Source organism: Drosophila guanche, unplaced genomic scaffold, assembly GCF_900245975.1.
Source record: "Drosophila guanche unplaced genomic scaffold, DGUA_6, whole genome shotgun sequence".
NCBI classification, from domain to species: domain Eukaryota; kingdom Metazoa; phylum Arthropoda; class Insecta; order Diptera; family Drosophilidae; genus Drosophila; species Drosophila guanche.
In genome coordinates this window covers 4,100,311-4,115,950 of record NW_022995745.1, presented here as the reverse complement: position 1 = coordinate 4,115,950, position 15,640 = coordinate 4,100,311, and the positions used below count along the sequence as shown (strand labels likewise).

Genomic DNA, 15,640 nt, shown 5'->3' with positions numbered 1-15,640 from the left:
GAACAGATCCGCCCCGATCGACAGGTGGTCATGTGGTCAGCCACCTGGCCCAAGGAGGTGCAGGCCCTGGCCGGAGATTTCCTCAACGATTACATCCAGATCAACATTGGATCGATGAGTCTGTCGGCCAACCACAACATTCGCCAGATCGTCGAGATATGCACGGAGATGGAGAAGCCGCAGCGCATGGTGCGACTGCTCAAGGAGATTGCTCCGACCACCAACAATTCATCCAACAGTGGCAACAAAATCATCATATTCGTGGAGACCAAGATCAAGGTGAGTTCCAACTGAATCTCCATAGACTTTGAGGCTAACAACGTTTCTGTTTTGTGTAGGTGGAGGACATCTTGCAGATCATCCGCACGGAGGGCTACACTGCCACCTCGATCCATGGGGACAAGACACAGAACGAGCGCGATTCGGTGCTGAAGGATTTCCGCAACGGCAAGTCAAACATATTGATTGCCACTGATGTGGCATCGCGCGGCCTCGATGTCGAGGACTTGCAGTATGTCATCAATTATGATTATCCAAATTCATCGGAGAATTATGTTCATCGCATTGGGCGTACCGGTCGCTGCCAGCAGCTGGGCACCGCTTATACCTTTTTCACGCCCGACAATGCCAAGCAGGCGCGTGAGCTCATCTCTGTGCTGGAGGAGGCGGGACAGACGCCATCGCAGGCGCTGCTCGATCTCGCTCGCTCGATGCCCAGCTCGGGCAATTATCGCGGCAATAAGCGCTGGAACAGCACCGGCAACAGCTCTGGCGGCGGCGGAGGCGGTGGCAGCTACAACAACGGTGTCTATCAGCAGCGTGGAAATCCGCTCAACTATCAGGCCGGCGGTGGGTACAACAATAATCGGGCTGGTGCCGCAACCGGTGGCTATCAGCAGTATGCCGCTGGCGGCAACGGTTACCAGCAGAATGGCATCAATGGCGGCAACTGGAATCGCATGAACCAGCTGGGACAGGATGGCGGAAATCGCAACGGCAGCACCTACCGACCGCGTGCGCCCTTCAACAATGGTGGGCCGCGTGCCATTATGGGACATCAGGGGGGTGGCGCTGGCGGTGCCGGAGGTGGCAGCCCACAGCCGCATTTGGGTCAGCAGGGCGGACCCTTCATACAGCAGACGTATCGGAATCGCGGCCAGTTTGTGCCGCAGAATGCTGCCACCGGAGGCATGCCGCCGCGCTTCCAGCAGTTCCCCAAGCGAGACTACCAGCAGCAGGGTGTGCCCCAGCAGCACTATCAGCCGCAGCAGCAACAGCAGCAGCAAAAGTCCTCGAAGGATGAGAAATATGCACAGCAGCCGGCGACTGTGGCCACTGCTTCCATGGTGCAGTATACGCCCACCAATTCGCCGCCGATTGCAACAGTGACAGCAGCCGCAGCTGCTGTGGCTGGACGTGCCACCGTGTCCGCTGGACCGGGTACTGCTTACATGTACGACGCCAATGGTGTGCTGACCACCGCAGCTGCTCCGGGCACTAATCCGTATGCCAATCAGTTCAGCATGCCGGCCACCTACTATACGGCCCAGCATCATCAGTTTACGGCGACCGTGGCTGGTCCGGGACCGGGTCCGGCGGCTACCATCGAGCAGACGGGCCAGCATTAGGGCCACTGCAGCTCATCCACACAACAGCCGTAAGAATGACACTAAGAACAACAACACCAATAACAAATAGAAGCAGCAAAACTAACAACAACAACACAACGGACACAACGGCAACAATTACTGAAGGAAAGGAAAGGGAAAAGAAGGAGAAAAGAAAACTGCAGGACGAGCACTCGCTTATCGCCGCAACTTCACCCACACACCACACACATTACACTCGAAACACTCGACAGATGCGAACGTTCGATCGGACATTTTGGTTATATCTTTCATTCTTAGTTCACTCGACAACCAATTCAAACTCAATGTTGGCAAACAGTTAGCGTAAAAGATCAGGCTAAAACAAGCATACATAATCGTTTACATGTACACGCAAGCAGGAGCCGCTGCTGCAGCCAGACAACAACAAGACATCGTGGTAAGAGAGTGCATCCAGCACCATAACATGTGGTGAAATTACTAACAAGGTGATGTTCTCCGCTAACTTATTCACCACACTCAAAAGGCAAGCGCCAGAAAGGGAGAGATAGAAGACGTCGCCTTGTAAATAATTTCACCCTGCACCATAAAACCAAAAAAAAAAAAGTTGAATTTATGTAAACCCTATGATTCCACAGCAGGCTCCACTAGAGCGATTACCTGCAGTAGCAGCAGCAGCAGCAGTCCAGCAATTGGAGCAGCACATTATCATCGCCATCCTTCACCTCGCATGATGAGGTAACGAATGAAAAAAGAATACAAACACAAGAGTGACAGAACGTTGATAAATATTAGTTATAGTTACCCCCCGACTCTCCACCACACTCGCAATGTTCTTTGAATGCTTTGAGATGTTCGTTTAAGTAGGATTTTTACTTTTCGGAACGCATAGCAGACACGAATCTAAAATGAAATCAAAATGTAGTCTCTTCTTTATTAAATGTGTGAAGCATACTTTAAAGTACACAACACACACACAGACAAATACAAAAACACACACCTATAACCCGTTATGTCGTTAATTACGAGAGTGATGAAAATGATTTTTTCAACAATTTTTTATACCCAGTAAATAGGGTATATTGTGTTTGTGCGAATAACGGTTGTATGTAACGCACAGAAGGAAACGTTTCAGATCCCATTAAGTATTCTTGATCAGCATCAATAGACGAGTCGATAGTCGACGAGTCTGTCTATCCGTCTGTCCGTCCGTCCGCCTGTCCGTCTTGTTTGACGGCTAGTTCTCAGAGACTATAAGAGCTAGAGCCACCAAATGTTGCATTTAGACTGCTATATGCTCACACTGAAACCAGTGTATTTCAAAAATGTTGTGACGCGTAACAAGCGTCTCACACGTCCCTTTTCTTTCATATTAATATTTGGGAGGAAACCGACTTGGTTGGTTACGAAAACTAACAGTTTTGCATGCCTCGCACAAAAATTTGCAACAAAACCCAACAACAAACACAAAAAATTACAACAACCAGAAAACTGAGCGAATAATTCGAAAAAAAAATAATGCAAGTTTGTCAGAGACATTTATTGGCCAACACAAAGAAACATCATAAATAAATAAAAGTAACAATAAAATGAATAAGAAGCCAAAAGAAAATAGAATCCGAAACGAATTTTGGCAAAACTTGAGAACAGGCAGGCGCTGCTTTGGTACAAAAAAAGTATGTAGAAGAACCAAACAAGAAATAATAATAACAAAACACACACACACACAGACACGCATACATACATGTACACCAAGGCGCACGCATATTACGGTTATAATTTAGTTTCCGTTTTTATAGGGCATAAAATATGAAGAAGAAAATATACAAAAAATCCATATGCAATGCTGCCGATTCAAGCTTGATTTAATGAAGATTGCAAAACACACACACAACAACAACAAAAATACTCATTTTTGTAACGAATTCGATTGCCGAACCCAAACCAATCCCCCAAACCCCCACCCCAAATAATCCCCACACAACATTCGCCCCTAAATTAATGAAGTTTTTTCAAAAGTTCTATGCAAATACTTGAGAAAAGCCAAACAAAAATGGTAAAACAAACGACTTAAAATCAAGAAGAAATTCAAATACAAATTTCAATTTCAACTATTCCAAGTTCCAACGAGTCAAAGAACAGGAACAAAAAAAAAAGAAAAGACTGCCACATTCATCCATAAAAACAGGAAAAGCGAAAACGAAGCAAACAAACACAAAATGTATTCGATGCAGAGAAGAGAAGTTGTGGGAGAATCGAATGAATATATATTGATAATGATAATACAGTTACAGCCAACATAATGCATATTTCCAGATTATTCCAATTGAATGGTTTTCTGCCTTTTAATCGAATTTGTATTTGTTTCGATATAAATTTTAATTTTCAATTTTGATTTCTGTTTTCGCGTTCAAATTTGCATATTTGTTTTTTCTTTTTCTTTCCCGATTTTGATAATAACGCAAAAGATCGAGTTCGAGTTCGAGTTGGAGTTGGAGTTTCGTTGAAGTAGTAGTAAGAGGCGCGATAGCTCCAGTAATACATAAGAGTTAGCAACGATATCAGGTACATACTTATGTATACATACCACCAGAGTGGGCCTTCAGCAGTTGTCGTCTGTCCAGTAGAATTGCTGGCATCCCGATCATCATCAGAAGCAGCAGCAGCGGCAGCATCCACCATTTAACCTACCATCTACCCACAAATCAGTACAAAAGATGACGGAAACATCATTTCTTTTATTCATTTAGCCGTAGGAAAAGAACAGAAACAAGGGATTATACAACAACAAACACAAAAAAACAAACAAACAAGAGAAAGAAAAAGTGAAAATAAATTTTTACAAATAGTCAAAGAATCATGTAGATTAAATGATATGCTACGTAAACGTATTTATTCGTATATGCATGCGGTGTATATTCGTTAGCCGAACCAAGTTTCCTTGAAACAATTTTCTCATTTTTAGTTCTCTATATACATACGTACATATGTACAACGATTCTGTTAGTAAATAGCAAAAACCAGGGGAAGGAATAGGAGAAGAAGAAGAAATTACAATGCCAACCACAAGGATCTCTTTGAAAAGAAAACCCAAAATGGGAAGGAAAAAACTAGATTGTTTTTTTGTTGTTTTTTTTTTGTGTACGAACAATAGATACTTAGGATGGAGAGATGAATGGATGGGTATATATGAGAGCTTGTTTGGATTGTTAACGAATCAAATTGGTTCCAGTTCATTTCATTTCATTTCATTTCGTTTCGTTTTTGGGGTACAGCTGTTTTCAGTTCATTTGAAATGGGGTTTCCTACGGGGAGTACACACATTAATACATACATACATATATAGACAGGGTCCACTAAAATACTATTATTATTATTACATATTATTATTATTGTTTGTATGCAGGGGTATGCCTCGAGGGGTGTATGTTAATGGCAGGTGTAAATGGAGCAGATGGTTTTTTGTTTTGTTTTTAATTTTTGTGTATTCTTGTTTTTTTCTTAATTATTATTTTGATGCAACCGAATTGTGATGATGTGATAGACTTATATAAACAAACAAAAATACAAAAAAGATACCAATTAATAACCAGTTTAAATGCAGTTTAGCAGAGCAAACCGCTGCAGATGAATATGAGAATACGAATATGAATATTAATATGGATATATGTTATGTATTTGTATTATTGTCGTTGTCGCTAAATAGACAATGTCTGATGGCTGATGGCTATGCTATATATATGTATTATGGATGACTTGAGGCATACATTCTTTTTTGAAGAAATAAAACTATAGACGCGATATTTGTATTGTATTTATCTATAAGTTGTTGTGTCCACCACACACTGCGAGACGGGGGAAAAACGAAAACAAAACAAAAAACCCAAACAACAAATGACAAACCATAAACAAACAAAAACAAAAAAAATGGTAAAACACAAAAACACGAAAAAATGAGAAAAAAAAAGAGCAAAAGCCGTTGAAACTGATAAAATTTAAGAGAGTTACTAAAACTAAAAACAAACCCCAAAAATGAGGAAGGAAAAAAAACAAAAAACAAAATGAAATGAAATGAAAAAGATAACAAAAGCGAAAAGAAATTCCCGATATCTACAAAATGTGGATGGGGGGGAGTTTTATTTGTTTGTTTGTTAAATTTTCTTTTTGTAAGTTTTGGGGTCACACTCTTCCTCCTTGTCTTGATCGCTCTCTCTCTCTCTCTCCCCCTCTGTCTCTGCCTCCTTCTGTCTCTCTCTCTCTCTAACTCTCGCACTGTCCCAGCCCTAGTCTCTCACTCTTCTTAATGATTTATGTATATATATGTACAAATACAAGGACGATCGTGAATCGCAGATCCATATATACATACATACATATATTTTTTAAAGTATAGAAATGCAACTTTTGAAAAAAATTCAACCAAAAAGTAAAAAAACGTAACTAGAACCAAAAATAAAAAATAAAAAACAAATTGAGTGCCGCGTCGCGTCGCGTAAGCGTTTCGCATGTGTTCAGCTTTGAAAAACAAGAAGCAAAACAAAACAAAAATGAAACACAAAGACAAAACAAAAGCAAGAAATTAAAAGAGACACCGTTATTTCAATGGTTTGTTGTACAACACTGTTTTATGTTCGCCAAACGCATAAATCTAGAATCGTTTTGCCACGCTTTTTGCTGTTTTTTGTTTTAGTTTTTTTGCGTTTTCGTTGATTTTAGTTTCGATTCCGTTAGGCATTTTTTACTTTGTCAACAAAAGAGAATAAAACCAATATATATGTACATATATGCGCATGCACGGACATGCAAGCCAGAGCCTGCCAGAGCCAGGGCTAAAAAAACAGGAAAAATTGGAGAATAAAAGAAGAAAAGAGTGAATTGCATTTACCGTTACGGTGCGGGTGTTGGTCGCCAGCCAGCCAGGCAGCGCGCGCGTCTCGCACAAGTGCCAAAAAATGCAAATGATAAAAGAAAACGAACGTGAAGAAACTCTCACAAGCCCACATACAGACGCACACACAACATGCAGACATACATACATACATACATAAACACCTACAAGCATACTTTTAAGCGCCAAAGTTAGAAGCGAGTGGCTTTTGAGCGTAGTAATTGATCGATTCGCGATTATCAATGGGCGGCGGCAACAGCAGACATAACATTGTTGTTTGCCATTGTTGATTTAAGAAATACATTTTTGACGTAGCAGCAGTAGCAACAGTGTAAGTTAAGCAAACAATGCATAAATACATACAGTGGCTCCCACCTTAAATGAACCAAAACCTTTTTCAAAGTTCAAAGTCGTATAACTTCTGAGCCGTCTAACTCACCACTGAAAACTTAATGTATACCGATAGATAAATACCTAAACTTCAAGAAACCCAACTTCATTTATTTTTATACAATTTTTAATAATTGTAAGTAATTGTTCCCCACCCCCATTTTTGGGAACATTTTCACGTTTTTTAATGTTCTGGTCCAACATCAGCCAACAATTCTTAGTGGAATTATAAGTTAGGGTATGGAGCAGACAGAATCATTAAGTTTAGGCACTTTAAAATGGTCGAGTTCCGAGCAAATCCCGATTTATTTCGATTTTTGGATACGGTCATTGTACGGTTAAAATCAAAAATTATATTTTTAGCCGAGATTTTGGAATTCAAATATTCAAATTTCAAATAAGCTGAAAGGTTTTGGTTCATTTAAGGTGGGAGCCACTGTACATACATAAACAAATGCATACAATATGAATATTTGTGTTCGGCCACAAATTGAAGCAGAATGCTAAAGCGTAACCGGCAAAGAGTGGAAAGTAAAAAGAGTAAACCAAAACCCATTGTGATACAGCTGCAAAAGAAACAAAAACAAAAGCAAAAAACAAAAACGCGTTAGAACCTTACGACGATAACAAAATGGTTTTATTGTCATTTACATACTTGTAATTTCGATGGCGAATCAAAAATAAAAAAAAGGGAGAAACCTACTAAATCGAATCTATTATGAATTCAATCAAAAATAAAGCAAGCCAACAATTTATCCAAACTAGTTTAAAAACAAAACACATACATACACACACATACACACACACAAATATTTTGTTTGATTTCGAATGAAGATTGTGTAACACACACGTGTGCGAATTTTTGCTAAATTTTTTATTTGTTGCAACAAAATTGTAGGTAAAAAGTTTGAGGCAAATGCAAATTCTTAGCCATTTTGAGGATGCGTGCATTTAGAAGTTAGCAACCAAAACGAGAAACACATTGAGTACGAGTATTTTCAAAATCGTAATCTTAAGATACATAACAAACACACAAACACAAAGAACATAAATAATTGGTGGATTGGTGAATCGATTTGCAAATTAAAATATATGAAAAGAGCTGAGCAAACATATTTGAAGTAAATGTTAACAGCATAGAGTTAAGAACGATGGAAACACATACACACACACACACACACCTACGTATATTTAAACACATTATAATAATTATAACAAAAAGGCATATATATACACACACGATTTATACATATGTATATGTATGTATACTATGCAATTTAATGCATATTCTAAAAAACAGTTGATTCGCCCGCCTCGCCTCGCCTCGCTACGAATTCAATTTGGAATATCGCGAGCAGCATACTGGTAGCGGAGTTAAGGAGAAACTAATGAAGAAAATCTAAATTGTAATCAATTTATCTTATGTACTAGTTATTAGGCAACACGTAAACACACACACACACACACAAGTACCCAGTTCCCAGTTCCCAGCCAACGCCTTTACCCTAGCCTCAACACCCATCCCTCCTCATTCCCATCACCAGTCGACTAATGTTAAACACACAAAAAAACCGTATAAAATGCATCAATATGAATATGTAACGATCATGTTTACAGCAAGCAAAATGGATATCTTCTTTGTAATAAACAAACAAACAACAAAAATCACTTTTAAATTCACAGATTTATTGTATGTGGGTGGATATTATTATTATACATAAGTGAAATTAGAGCGGCACACACGAATAATTCAAAAGTGATTGTCCGAGACTCTAAACGGGACTAGAACGCATGTCGTGAGCATGACGAGGAGTGTATTGATCAGCCAACTCCACACCTACTGGAAAAGCGTATCTTCTAGTTCTTGTAGATCTGGTTCCAGAGGCACGTTATTTATGGTGTTCATATAATGACCATACTCCAATTGGTCCTTGATCTGTTGCACTGCCTCCTCCTCAGTACTAATGTTGAATGTATCCATTAAGAGACGTACAATCCACAATGGCAGTAGAGCGTTTATAAATAGCACACAATATAACTGTAAAGCGAACCGTTATTAATTCAATTCGGTTCAAAGCGCTTACCAGTGCCACTTACAGTCCGGCCGTCGCCATACACTTTTGGCAGTTTTCGCATCATAGCATTCGCGACGTCTCGCTTGACGATATCCATGATGTGATAATGGGTAATGCCCATAAAGTTGTCAGTTCCTTTGTTATGATTATCCTCAAAAAATTGATCCAGGCGGCTTCTGTACTTGGCGAATGTATTCAATGCATCTTCTGCCTCCATTTGGTCCATTAGTCTGTGAGATAAAACAATCCTAGCTGTAGGCAAATGCATAATACCTTAGTATTACCCAAAACTTACAGAATGTCCACCTTTCGGGGAGCTGGCTTATACGTAGAAACATTTTCTTGCGCCATTTCTCCTGATCCTGCTCCTGCGACTGCAACTGACTGGGTTAGGCGTTTGCTTGAACTTTGTAAGCAAGCCAATGAACGAACGTCAAGAAATTTAGACAATCTTTTGGATAATTAATGCATCAATTGGATAAAACACTAGTTTTTGTGCTGCGAGACCCAACTAGCTGGAAATATTAAATAGAATGTCAAAGTCGAGGAAACTGATTTAGTAACCTGTATATTTACGGTATATATTGAAAATGAGAAGATATATTTTTGAGGGTCGGACGGTATTTTACTCCATCGATAAATTCGCGGTCACACTGAGTCACAAACGACGATCGAAATGGTGTAGAAATATATTTCGTCAAAATTTTAATTATAGATATAATCGTAGAATTCGGAAGTGACGCGCGAGGATGAGCTATGCGGTGCCATCAATGTTTCCCCTGCATCCCAAAATGGACGAGCAAGTGGCTCGGGCATTTACCGCCAACGAGGATGAGGAAGAGCAGCACATTCAGAAGGTCCAGAATGCCTTTCTCTACTATGGGTGAGTTCTGTTGCTTTTAATGCTGTCAATGAAATGGAAATCCGTAGCAACAGGTGTACCGTTACCTGGCACCGAACACGAGCAGTGTGGCCGGGGCGAAGAAGAGCTGTGACATGTGCAGACAAGTCCGCCACCGGCACCTCAACAAATAACCGTAGTTTTGCGATGCGTGTGGGTGCAAGGTTTGCGCGTGTATGCGCGTGAGTGTGTGTGTAAACGATAAGCGTGTATGTACGGGACATGCAGTTTGTCCGAAAAGTATGTATGTATGTATGATGCGTACACGCGGCGTCAATGACTGATAAAGAAAATCAATTAATTTATCTGTAACTCCCCACCCACAGACCATATGCATGCCAGCGGCTGAGAAGGACACTGGATTACTTGAACAGCCTGCCAGCCGATGATCAGCGTCTGCTCTCAAAATACCGTGCCCATCTGGACTGCGTGCGCACGTGCATTGATCGCAATCAGGCCGTCATACGACAGATTCTGCGCGAACGCCTCCTCTACCCGGCGGATGGCTCAAGCAGTCCCACATCGGAGGCGAACAGCGAGTTTGATGAGCCGCCAGAACACGTGCGACATGGCGACATGGACCAGGTAGACCAACGAACACAAAGACGCTTTCATTTCCATGCCATACCATCTATCATTCCTCTCTCCACTCTTCTGTTCTATAACTGATTCGGAATTCAAAACAAAATCCTTAAATCTTTCATCTCCTAAAACTATCCCCCCCCAACCTGATCCCCGAAACGCCGCAGTATGATTTTGTTCTTGATGATGCTGATGTTGAACCTCTGAAAATTTTAAAGGCTCAATCGACCCTGAAGTTGATTGCGCGCGACTGGAGCACGGACGGAGCACTGGAGCGTGAGCAATCCTACAAGCCGATCATCGACAGCATTAAGGAGTACTATAGGCCCAGCGACTAGTAAGTAATCAATCCATTAAAAGCCATCGCAAACCCATTGTCATTGCTCTCCCTCTCTCTCTGCACAGCGAGCTGAATGAGATTAAGATTCTGGTGCCGGGTGCTGGCCTGGGGCGGCTTACCTACGAGCTGGCCTGCCTGGGGTACTCATGCGAAGGCAATGAGTTCTCCTACTTCATGCTGATTGCCTCCAACTTTGTCCTAAATCTGTGAGTATCATTTTGTAGCCTCACCATCGCTTGCCTCTACTTCCAATATTCCTTTGCAGCTGTGACTATGAGAACAAGTATGTGCTGTACCCGTGGGTGCATCAGTATGTGAATAATCTGAGGCGTGAGGATCAGGTGGCTGCTGTGCGTTTCCCCGACGTTTGCCCGCTCAAGAATCCACCCAAGGGCAATATCGAGATGGCGGCGGGTGACTTTCTCGAGGTCTACAAGACACCGCACAGCTACAATTGTGTGGCCACGTGCTTCTTCATTGATTGTGCGAACAATGTCATCGATTTCATACGAACCATCTACAAGTGAGTTGCACAATTCTGCTTGCAGCGTTTCACATTCTGATGAAATCATTTTTCGTCTTGCAGAATTCTTGTTCCCGGCGGCATTTGGGTGAATCTCGGGCCCTTGCTCTACCACTACAGCGATGTTAATGGTCAGAATAGCATCGAGCCCTCGTACGAGGATCTGTGCATTATAATTGAGAGCGTGGGCTTTGTGATCGAGTGCTCGCGATCGGGCATACGCACCAAGTACGCCCAGAATCCGTCCTCGATGAAGCAGAGCGAGTATCAGAGCTTGTTCTGGGTCTGCCGCAAGCCGGGCCAATACGAGGAGCAGTGCGGCAAAAAGAACACCAAATCGAAGGTATCCAAAGAGCCTCATGATCTGGTAATGCGCGAGGACAACGACATGGAGGTGCTGGTGAATGCAAATGCAGACACAAATGAGACTGACACGGAAGCTTTCGAGGAGACAGCACAAACGTGATACGGCGGCCAACTAACAATTGGCAATCGAAAAGAATCAATCATCCCCCCTCGAGCACCCCACCAATCAGATGCCATATAGCCAAAAAAAAGTCACAGATGACCAGACACGAGACACGAGGTTCAAATAAAAGTTTAATGTATTTCTATATATTTCTCCCTGTCTAATTGGCGTCAAAGTTGCGCCAGTTCTCGGCCCGCCACTGGCAGCGTGCATCCAGATGGCGTCGCTTGATCTCCACATAAATATTATCAAAGTGCGACGTGGCACGGCGCACACTCTCCGCCAGCAGCTCGAACCAAGTGGCCTCGCTCAGGTCGTTGTTCTGGCACATGGAGACGCGCGTTGTGCTGAACACTCGCTCGCGAAACTGCCGCACCAACTCGCCCAGGCAGGCATGGTGGGCGGTCGCCTCGTTGCCACTCACTTCGGGCAGCATGAAGCTGTTCAGGCAGCGTGCATCGCCACGGCCCCGATAGATGTGCAGTCCGGTGTTGCCAAACAGATGGACCAGCTGCTTGTCGAGTCGCTCCCGCTGGCGGGGCTCAAAATGCTGGCGCTGGGCGCGTGTCCGCACGAACATCACATGTGGCAGGTAGTCGCGAACGTAGTCCTTGCAGAGGAAGCGCGGTCGCAGCCGCAGGGCGGTGTGCAGCAAGTGCAACTGCTCGAGACTCACTTCGTTGATGGCCAGCAGCAGGATGTGGCAAACGCTGAGCATTTGCGTCATGGGGGCCAGCGAGTGCAGCTCCAGGTAGTCCGCGTCGTTGCCGTTGGCCACCAGCAGCGGCGGCGTGTCCAACAGAATGAAACGCTCCCTGGTGATAAAGAACTGCAGCGCCTCGGTGCGCGGGCGCATTATGCTCTTCTGGCTTTGGCTGGCGCTGGGCTTGCACTTGTGCCTCGTGTGGAATGTGCACTCGTCCGCCTCCTTGGCGAACAGGTGCTGATAGTAGTCGTACTCCAGGGGCCGCTCGGCCGCCAGCAGATTGAGCAACGTGGACTTGCCCACACCCTGGCCACCCAGCACACCTATCACAGTGAAGTCTGTGTTTGTTTTGTGGAAGAGCTTGCGCGCATTGGCGTTGAACGTGCAGTTGGAGACTATCAACGGGGTGGTTCGTGTCATTCGTGGTGGCTGCAGCTCTTGGGCTGGCAGGTGGGCTGCTCCAGAGCCGGAGCCGGAGCCTGAGCTGCTCTTCTCCCGTTCATTGGCTGGTGGGGCACTGGCCAAAGCGGAGCAAACTGATGAATTGGATGCGGGGGCTGTTGAGGGCGGCATGCATCCGGCTGGGCCGGCTGTGGGTTTGCATTTATCGGAGCGGCCATCGCTGCCGCGATTGATGATGAGTGTTTTGGGGAAACAGGGCAGGTCTTGGTTACTGATACTGCTGCAGGGATCCGAGCCGATGTCCTTTTTGAGTAGTATTTTCGGCTGGACGCTGCGTGGATCCTCGCGACGAGCAATGGTGACCGGCGCTGTCTGTCCCGCTCCCTGCATCGGACGTTGGTCATCTCGCTTCTTGTTCCGGTAGCGCCGGCGGGCTTCAGACATTGTAAATTATATACTGGATGTTAAAAACTAAAAATTATTTCAAACTGCACGTTTGGCGTTGATGAACATCTTCGCAAACAGCTGGTCCAACAATCGACAATCTTAAGCCATTTTACAACACTTACGATTTGTTGAAAAATTTTCATTGGCTGAATGTTAAAAACGCGTAAAAAGTCGGAAAAAGTATTAAAAGTATTTATTTGTATGTGTATGTGAAATGTGACTGGCAGCGCAGCACAGGTTTATTTATTTATCATGCCAATTGTTATTATAACGGGTCTGCCAGCCAGCGGCAAGTCCACGAGGGCTCGCCAGCTACAGGAGCACTTTGCCGGCCTGGGCAAGAAGGTGCATCTGATCAGCGAGAACGAGGCGGTGCCCAAGGCTCTGTTCGAGAAGAACTCCTTCTTCGGGGACTCGCAAAAGGAGAAAGTGGTGCGCAGCGACCTCAAGTCGGAAGCCTTGCGTCACCTCAACAAGGAAGACGTTGTCATCCTGGACGCTGGCAACTACATAAAGGGTGAGTGCCTTAAACAACGCGTGATTCGTTATACTTATCGCTGATTGATTCCCCGCAGGCTATCGCTATGAGTTGTACTGTCTAACAAAGTCGGCGCGTACCACGCAGTGCACACTCTTCTGCTGCATACCCCAGGAGCAGGCATGGACATTTAACGCACAGCGCCTGGAGCCGGACGAGCTGCCGGGCGACGGGCAGACGACACAGCTGCTTAACAACTCGAATGTGCCATACACCCGCGAGATTTTCGATGCCCTCTGCATGCGCTACGAGGAGCCGAACAGCAATAGCCGCTGGGACAGTCCGCTCACGGTGGCCCTGCCCGAAGACAGGCTCGACGTGGAGGGCATATACAAGGCGCTGTACGAGACCGCACCGCTGCCGCCCAACCAAAGCACCCAGAACGTAGGTCAACATTCAAAAATTCGATGCAAGTCTAACCCGAGTCATTCTCTTTGCCATTCAGCCGCCTCTATGCGCCACCAACTATCTCTTTGAGCTGGACACCATCATGCAGGCCATCATTAAGGAGATCCTGGGCGCCATCAAGATCAAGGCGTTCGGTCAACTGCGCATCCAAGGTAGCACCAGCCCCGTCAAGGTAACCACCACGATGAACGCCATTCAGCTGAATCGCCTGAGGCAGAAGTTCATCACAAGCAGGTGCCGGGCCTCACAGACGGCAGCCACACCGTTGGCCCAGGTGCCCCAGATGTTTGTGCAGTTCATCAATGCCAACACGATTGGCTGCTAGGCCTGTGATTTCCGTGCTGTTTTTTTCTTTTTTTTTTTGTTTCCAATAAAATCTAAAGAAATTGAATACCGTAGAAATTCGAACATACCAAAAACATATGTGATTTTTGAGGTTATGGCTGAACTGCAAATCAGTTGGGACTAGCTGTATATAATTTTAGCTGAATTTAATAGAAAGATTTAGTGTTATTTTATATTTACATCTTTGTTAACTGCAAATGAGAAGAAATTCGTTACAAAAATGCAGGATTACAAAAAGTTGCAAGATATTCCGTTACCCGAGACTGGGAACATTTTCCGTTAAGAGTTTTTAAAAACTTAAATAATATTCTTAAAAAGATATGGATATGTGTTTTAATATTTAAAATGCTTTTATTTTGGCGGAAATGGCCATATATGTATTTCCCTACCCGAATACCAGTTTCAAATCAAACGGTCACTCCAACAAGAAGAAGAAGAGAACGAGGAACGGAACCGAAAGAGAAGTGTAAACATTAATGGCGTTCGATGGCAGGCAGGCAGCAGCAGCGTGAACTTCAAGTGAATGAACTTTTCTCTTATTGTTTTTGTTTTTCCGCATGGTTCACTTACACGGCCCTGCTCACGCACACCACTAAAGGCAGCACTCTCTTAAGAACCAGACTCCTGGGACGCCACAAGCGCTCTCTTAAAAGTGATTGGTTTCACATAAAAATATAATGTTGCCATGATAATTCAATTTTAATATCATTCTGAATTTTGGTTGGGATTAATGGTAAAGTGTAAGCAGTGTGTTAGCGTATTTCCATTTGAAGAAAGCACTCACACAGAGATACACCGTTGCACAGCGTTGCTCTTTTTACGCTTCTCTTTCCTTTGGCCATTGTCGGAAGAGCGCAGTGTTTTTGCTCAAATATAACGCAAAAATGAGTGGTGAGCTCTCTTTGCTTCGATCCAAGTGAGCCAAAACGGACCATCAACATTCCAAGCAACATTCATAGTACATTAACTTTTCGGGTGAGTCGTTCCTGCATGCGCAGTATCTTCCGCGTTCGTTTGGC

General features: G+C 43.8%; 5 protein-coding genes across 6 annotated transcripts in view; 3 read left to right on the top strand and 2 right to left on the bottom strand.

The window, feature by feature from the left end:
* Nucleotides 1-2,516, top strand: part of LOC117581114 (ATP-dependent RNA helicase dbp2) — a 4,538-nt gene extending 2,022 nt beyond the window's left edge. The window contains 3 exon segments of the mRNA XM_034268032.1: nt 1-279; nt 339-2,046; nt 2,246-2,516. The exon segment at nt 1-279 is cut by the window's left edge and continues 31 nt beyond it. Of these exon segments, the coding sequence (XP_034123923.1) occupies nt 1-279; nt 339-1,628 (1,569 nt within the window). The 3' untranslated portion in view covers nt 1,629-2,046; nt 2,246-2,516.
* Nucleotides 2,517-8,550: 6,034 nt separating this feature from the next.
* Nucleotides 8,551-9,508, bottom strand: LOC117581152 (uncharacterized protein CG4951-like). Its single transcript, XM_034268085.1, has 3 exons — nt 9,256-9,508; nt 8,983-9,190; nt 8,551-8,923 (listed from the first exon to the last, which is right to left on the bottom strand). Exons 1-3 carry the CDS (start codon nt 9,309-9,311, stop codon nt 8,723-8,725), a joined length of 465 nt encoding a protein of 154 aa, XP_034123976.1. The 5' UTR covers nt 9,312-9,508; the 3' UTR covers nt 8,551-8,722.
* A 97-nt stretch (nt 9,509-9,605) lies between these two features.
* LOC117581129 (carnosine N-methyltransferase) lies at nt 9,606-11,924 on the top strand. Of its 2 annotated transcripts, none has more exons than XM_034268055.1 (6): nt 9,606-9,843; nt 10,188-10,446; nt 10,611-10,780; nt 10,849-10,989; nt 11,049-11,306; nt 11,370-11,924. In XM_034268055.1, the coding sequence occupies exons 1-6, from the start codon at nt 9,710-9,712 to the stop codon at nt 11,770-11,772; spliced, it is 1,365 nt and encodes a 454-aa protein (XP_034123946.1). In that variant the 5' UTR covers nt 9,606-9,709; the 3' UTR covers nt 11,773-11,924. The 2 variants fall into 2 exon arrangements, with proteins under 2 accessions (XP_034123946.1, XP_034123947.1); XM_034268056.1 differs by having other exon boundaries at nt 9,709-9,843; nt 10,662-10,780.
* LOC117581128 (protein SMG9) lies at nt 11,893-13,418 on the bottom strand. The gene has a single exon (XM_034268054.1). It carries the CDS (start codon nt 13,325-13,327, stop codon nt 11,936-11,938), a length of 1,392 nt encoding a protein of 463 aa, XP_034123945.1. The 5' UTR covers nt 13,328-13,418; the 3' UTR covers nt 11,893-11,935.
* A 125-nt stretch (nt 13,419-13,543) lies between these two features.
* On the top strand, nt 13,544-14,695 carry LOC117581157 (protein KTI12 homolog). The gene is made up of 3 exons (XM_034268090.1): nt 13,544-13,847; nt 13,906-14,252; nt 14,314-14,695. Exons 1-3 carry the CDS (start codon nt 13,583-13,585, stop codon nt 14,599-14,601), a joined length of 900 nt encoding a protein of 299 aa, XP_034123981.1. The 5' UTR covers nt 13,544-13,582; the 3' UTR covers nt 14,602-14,695.
* The last annotated feature ends 945 nt before the right edge of the window (nt 14,696-15,640 follow it).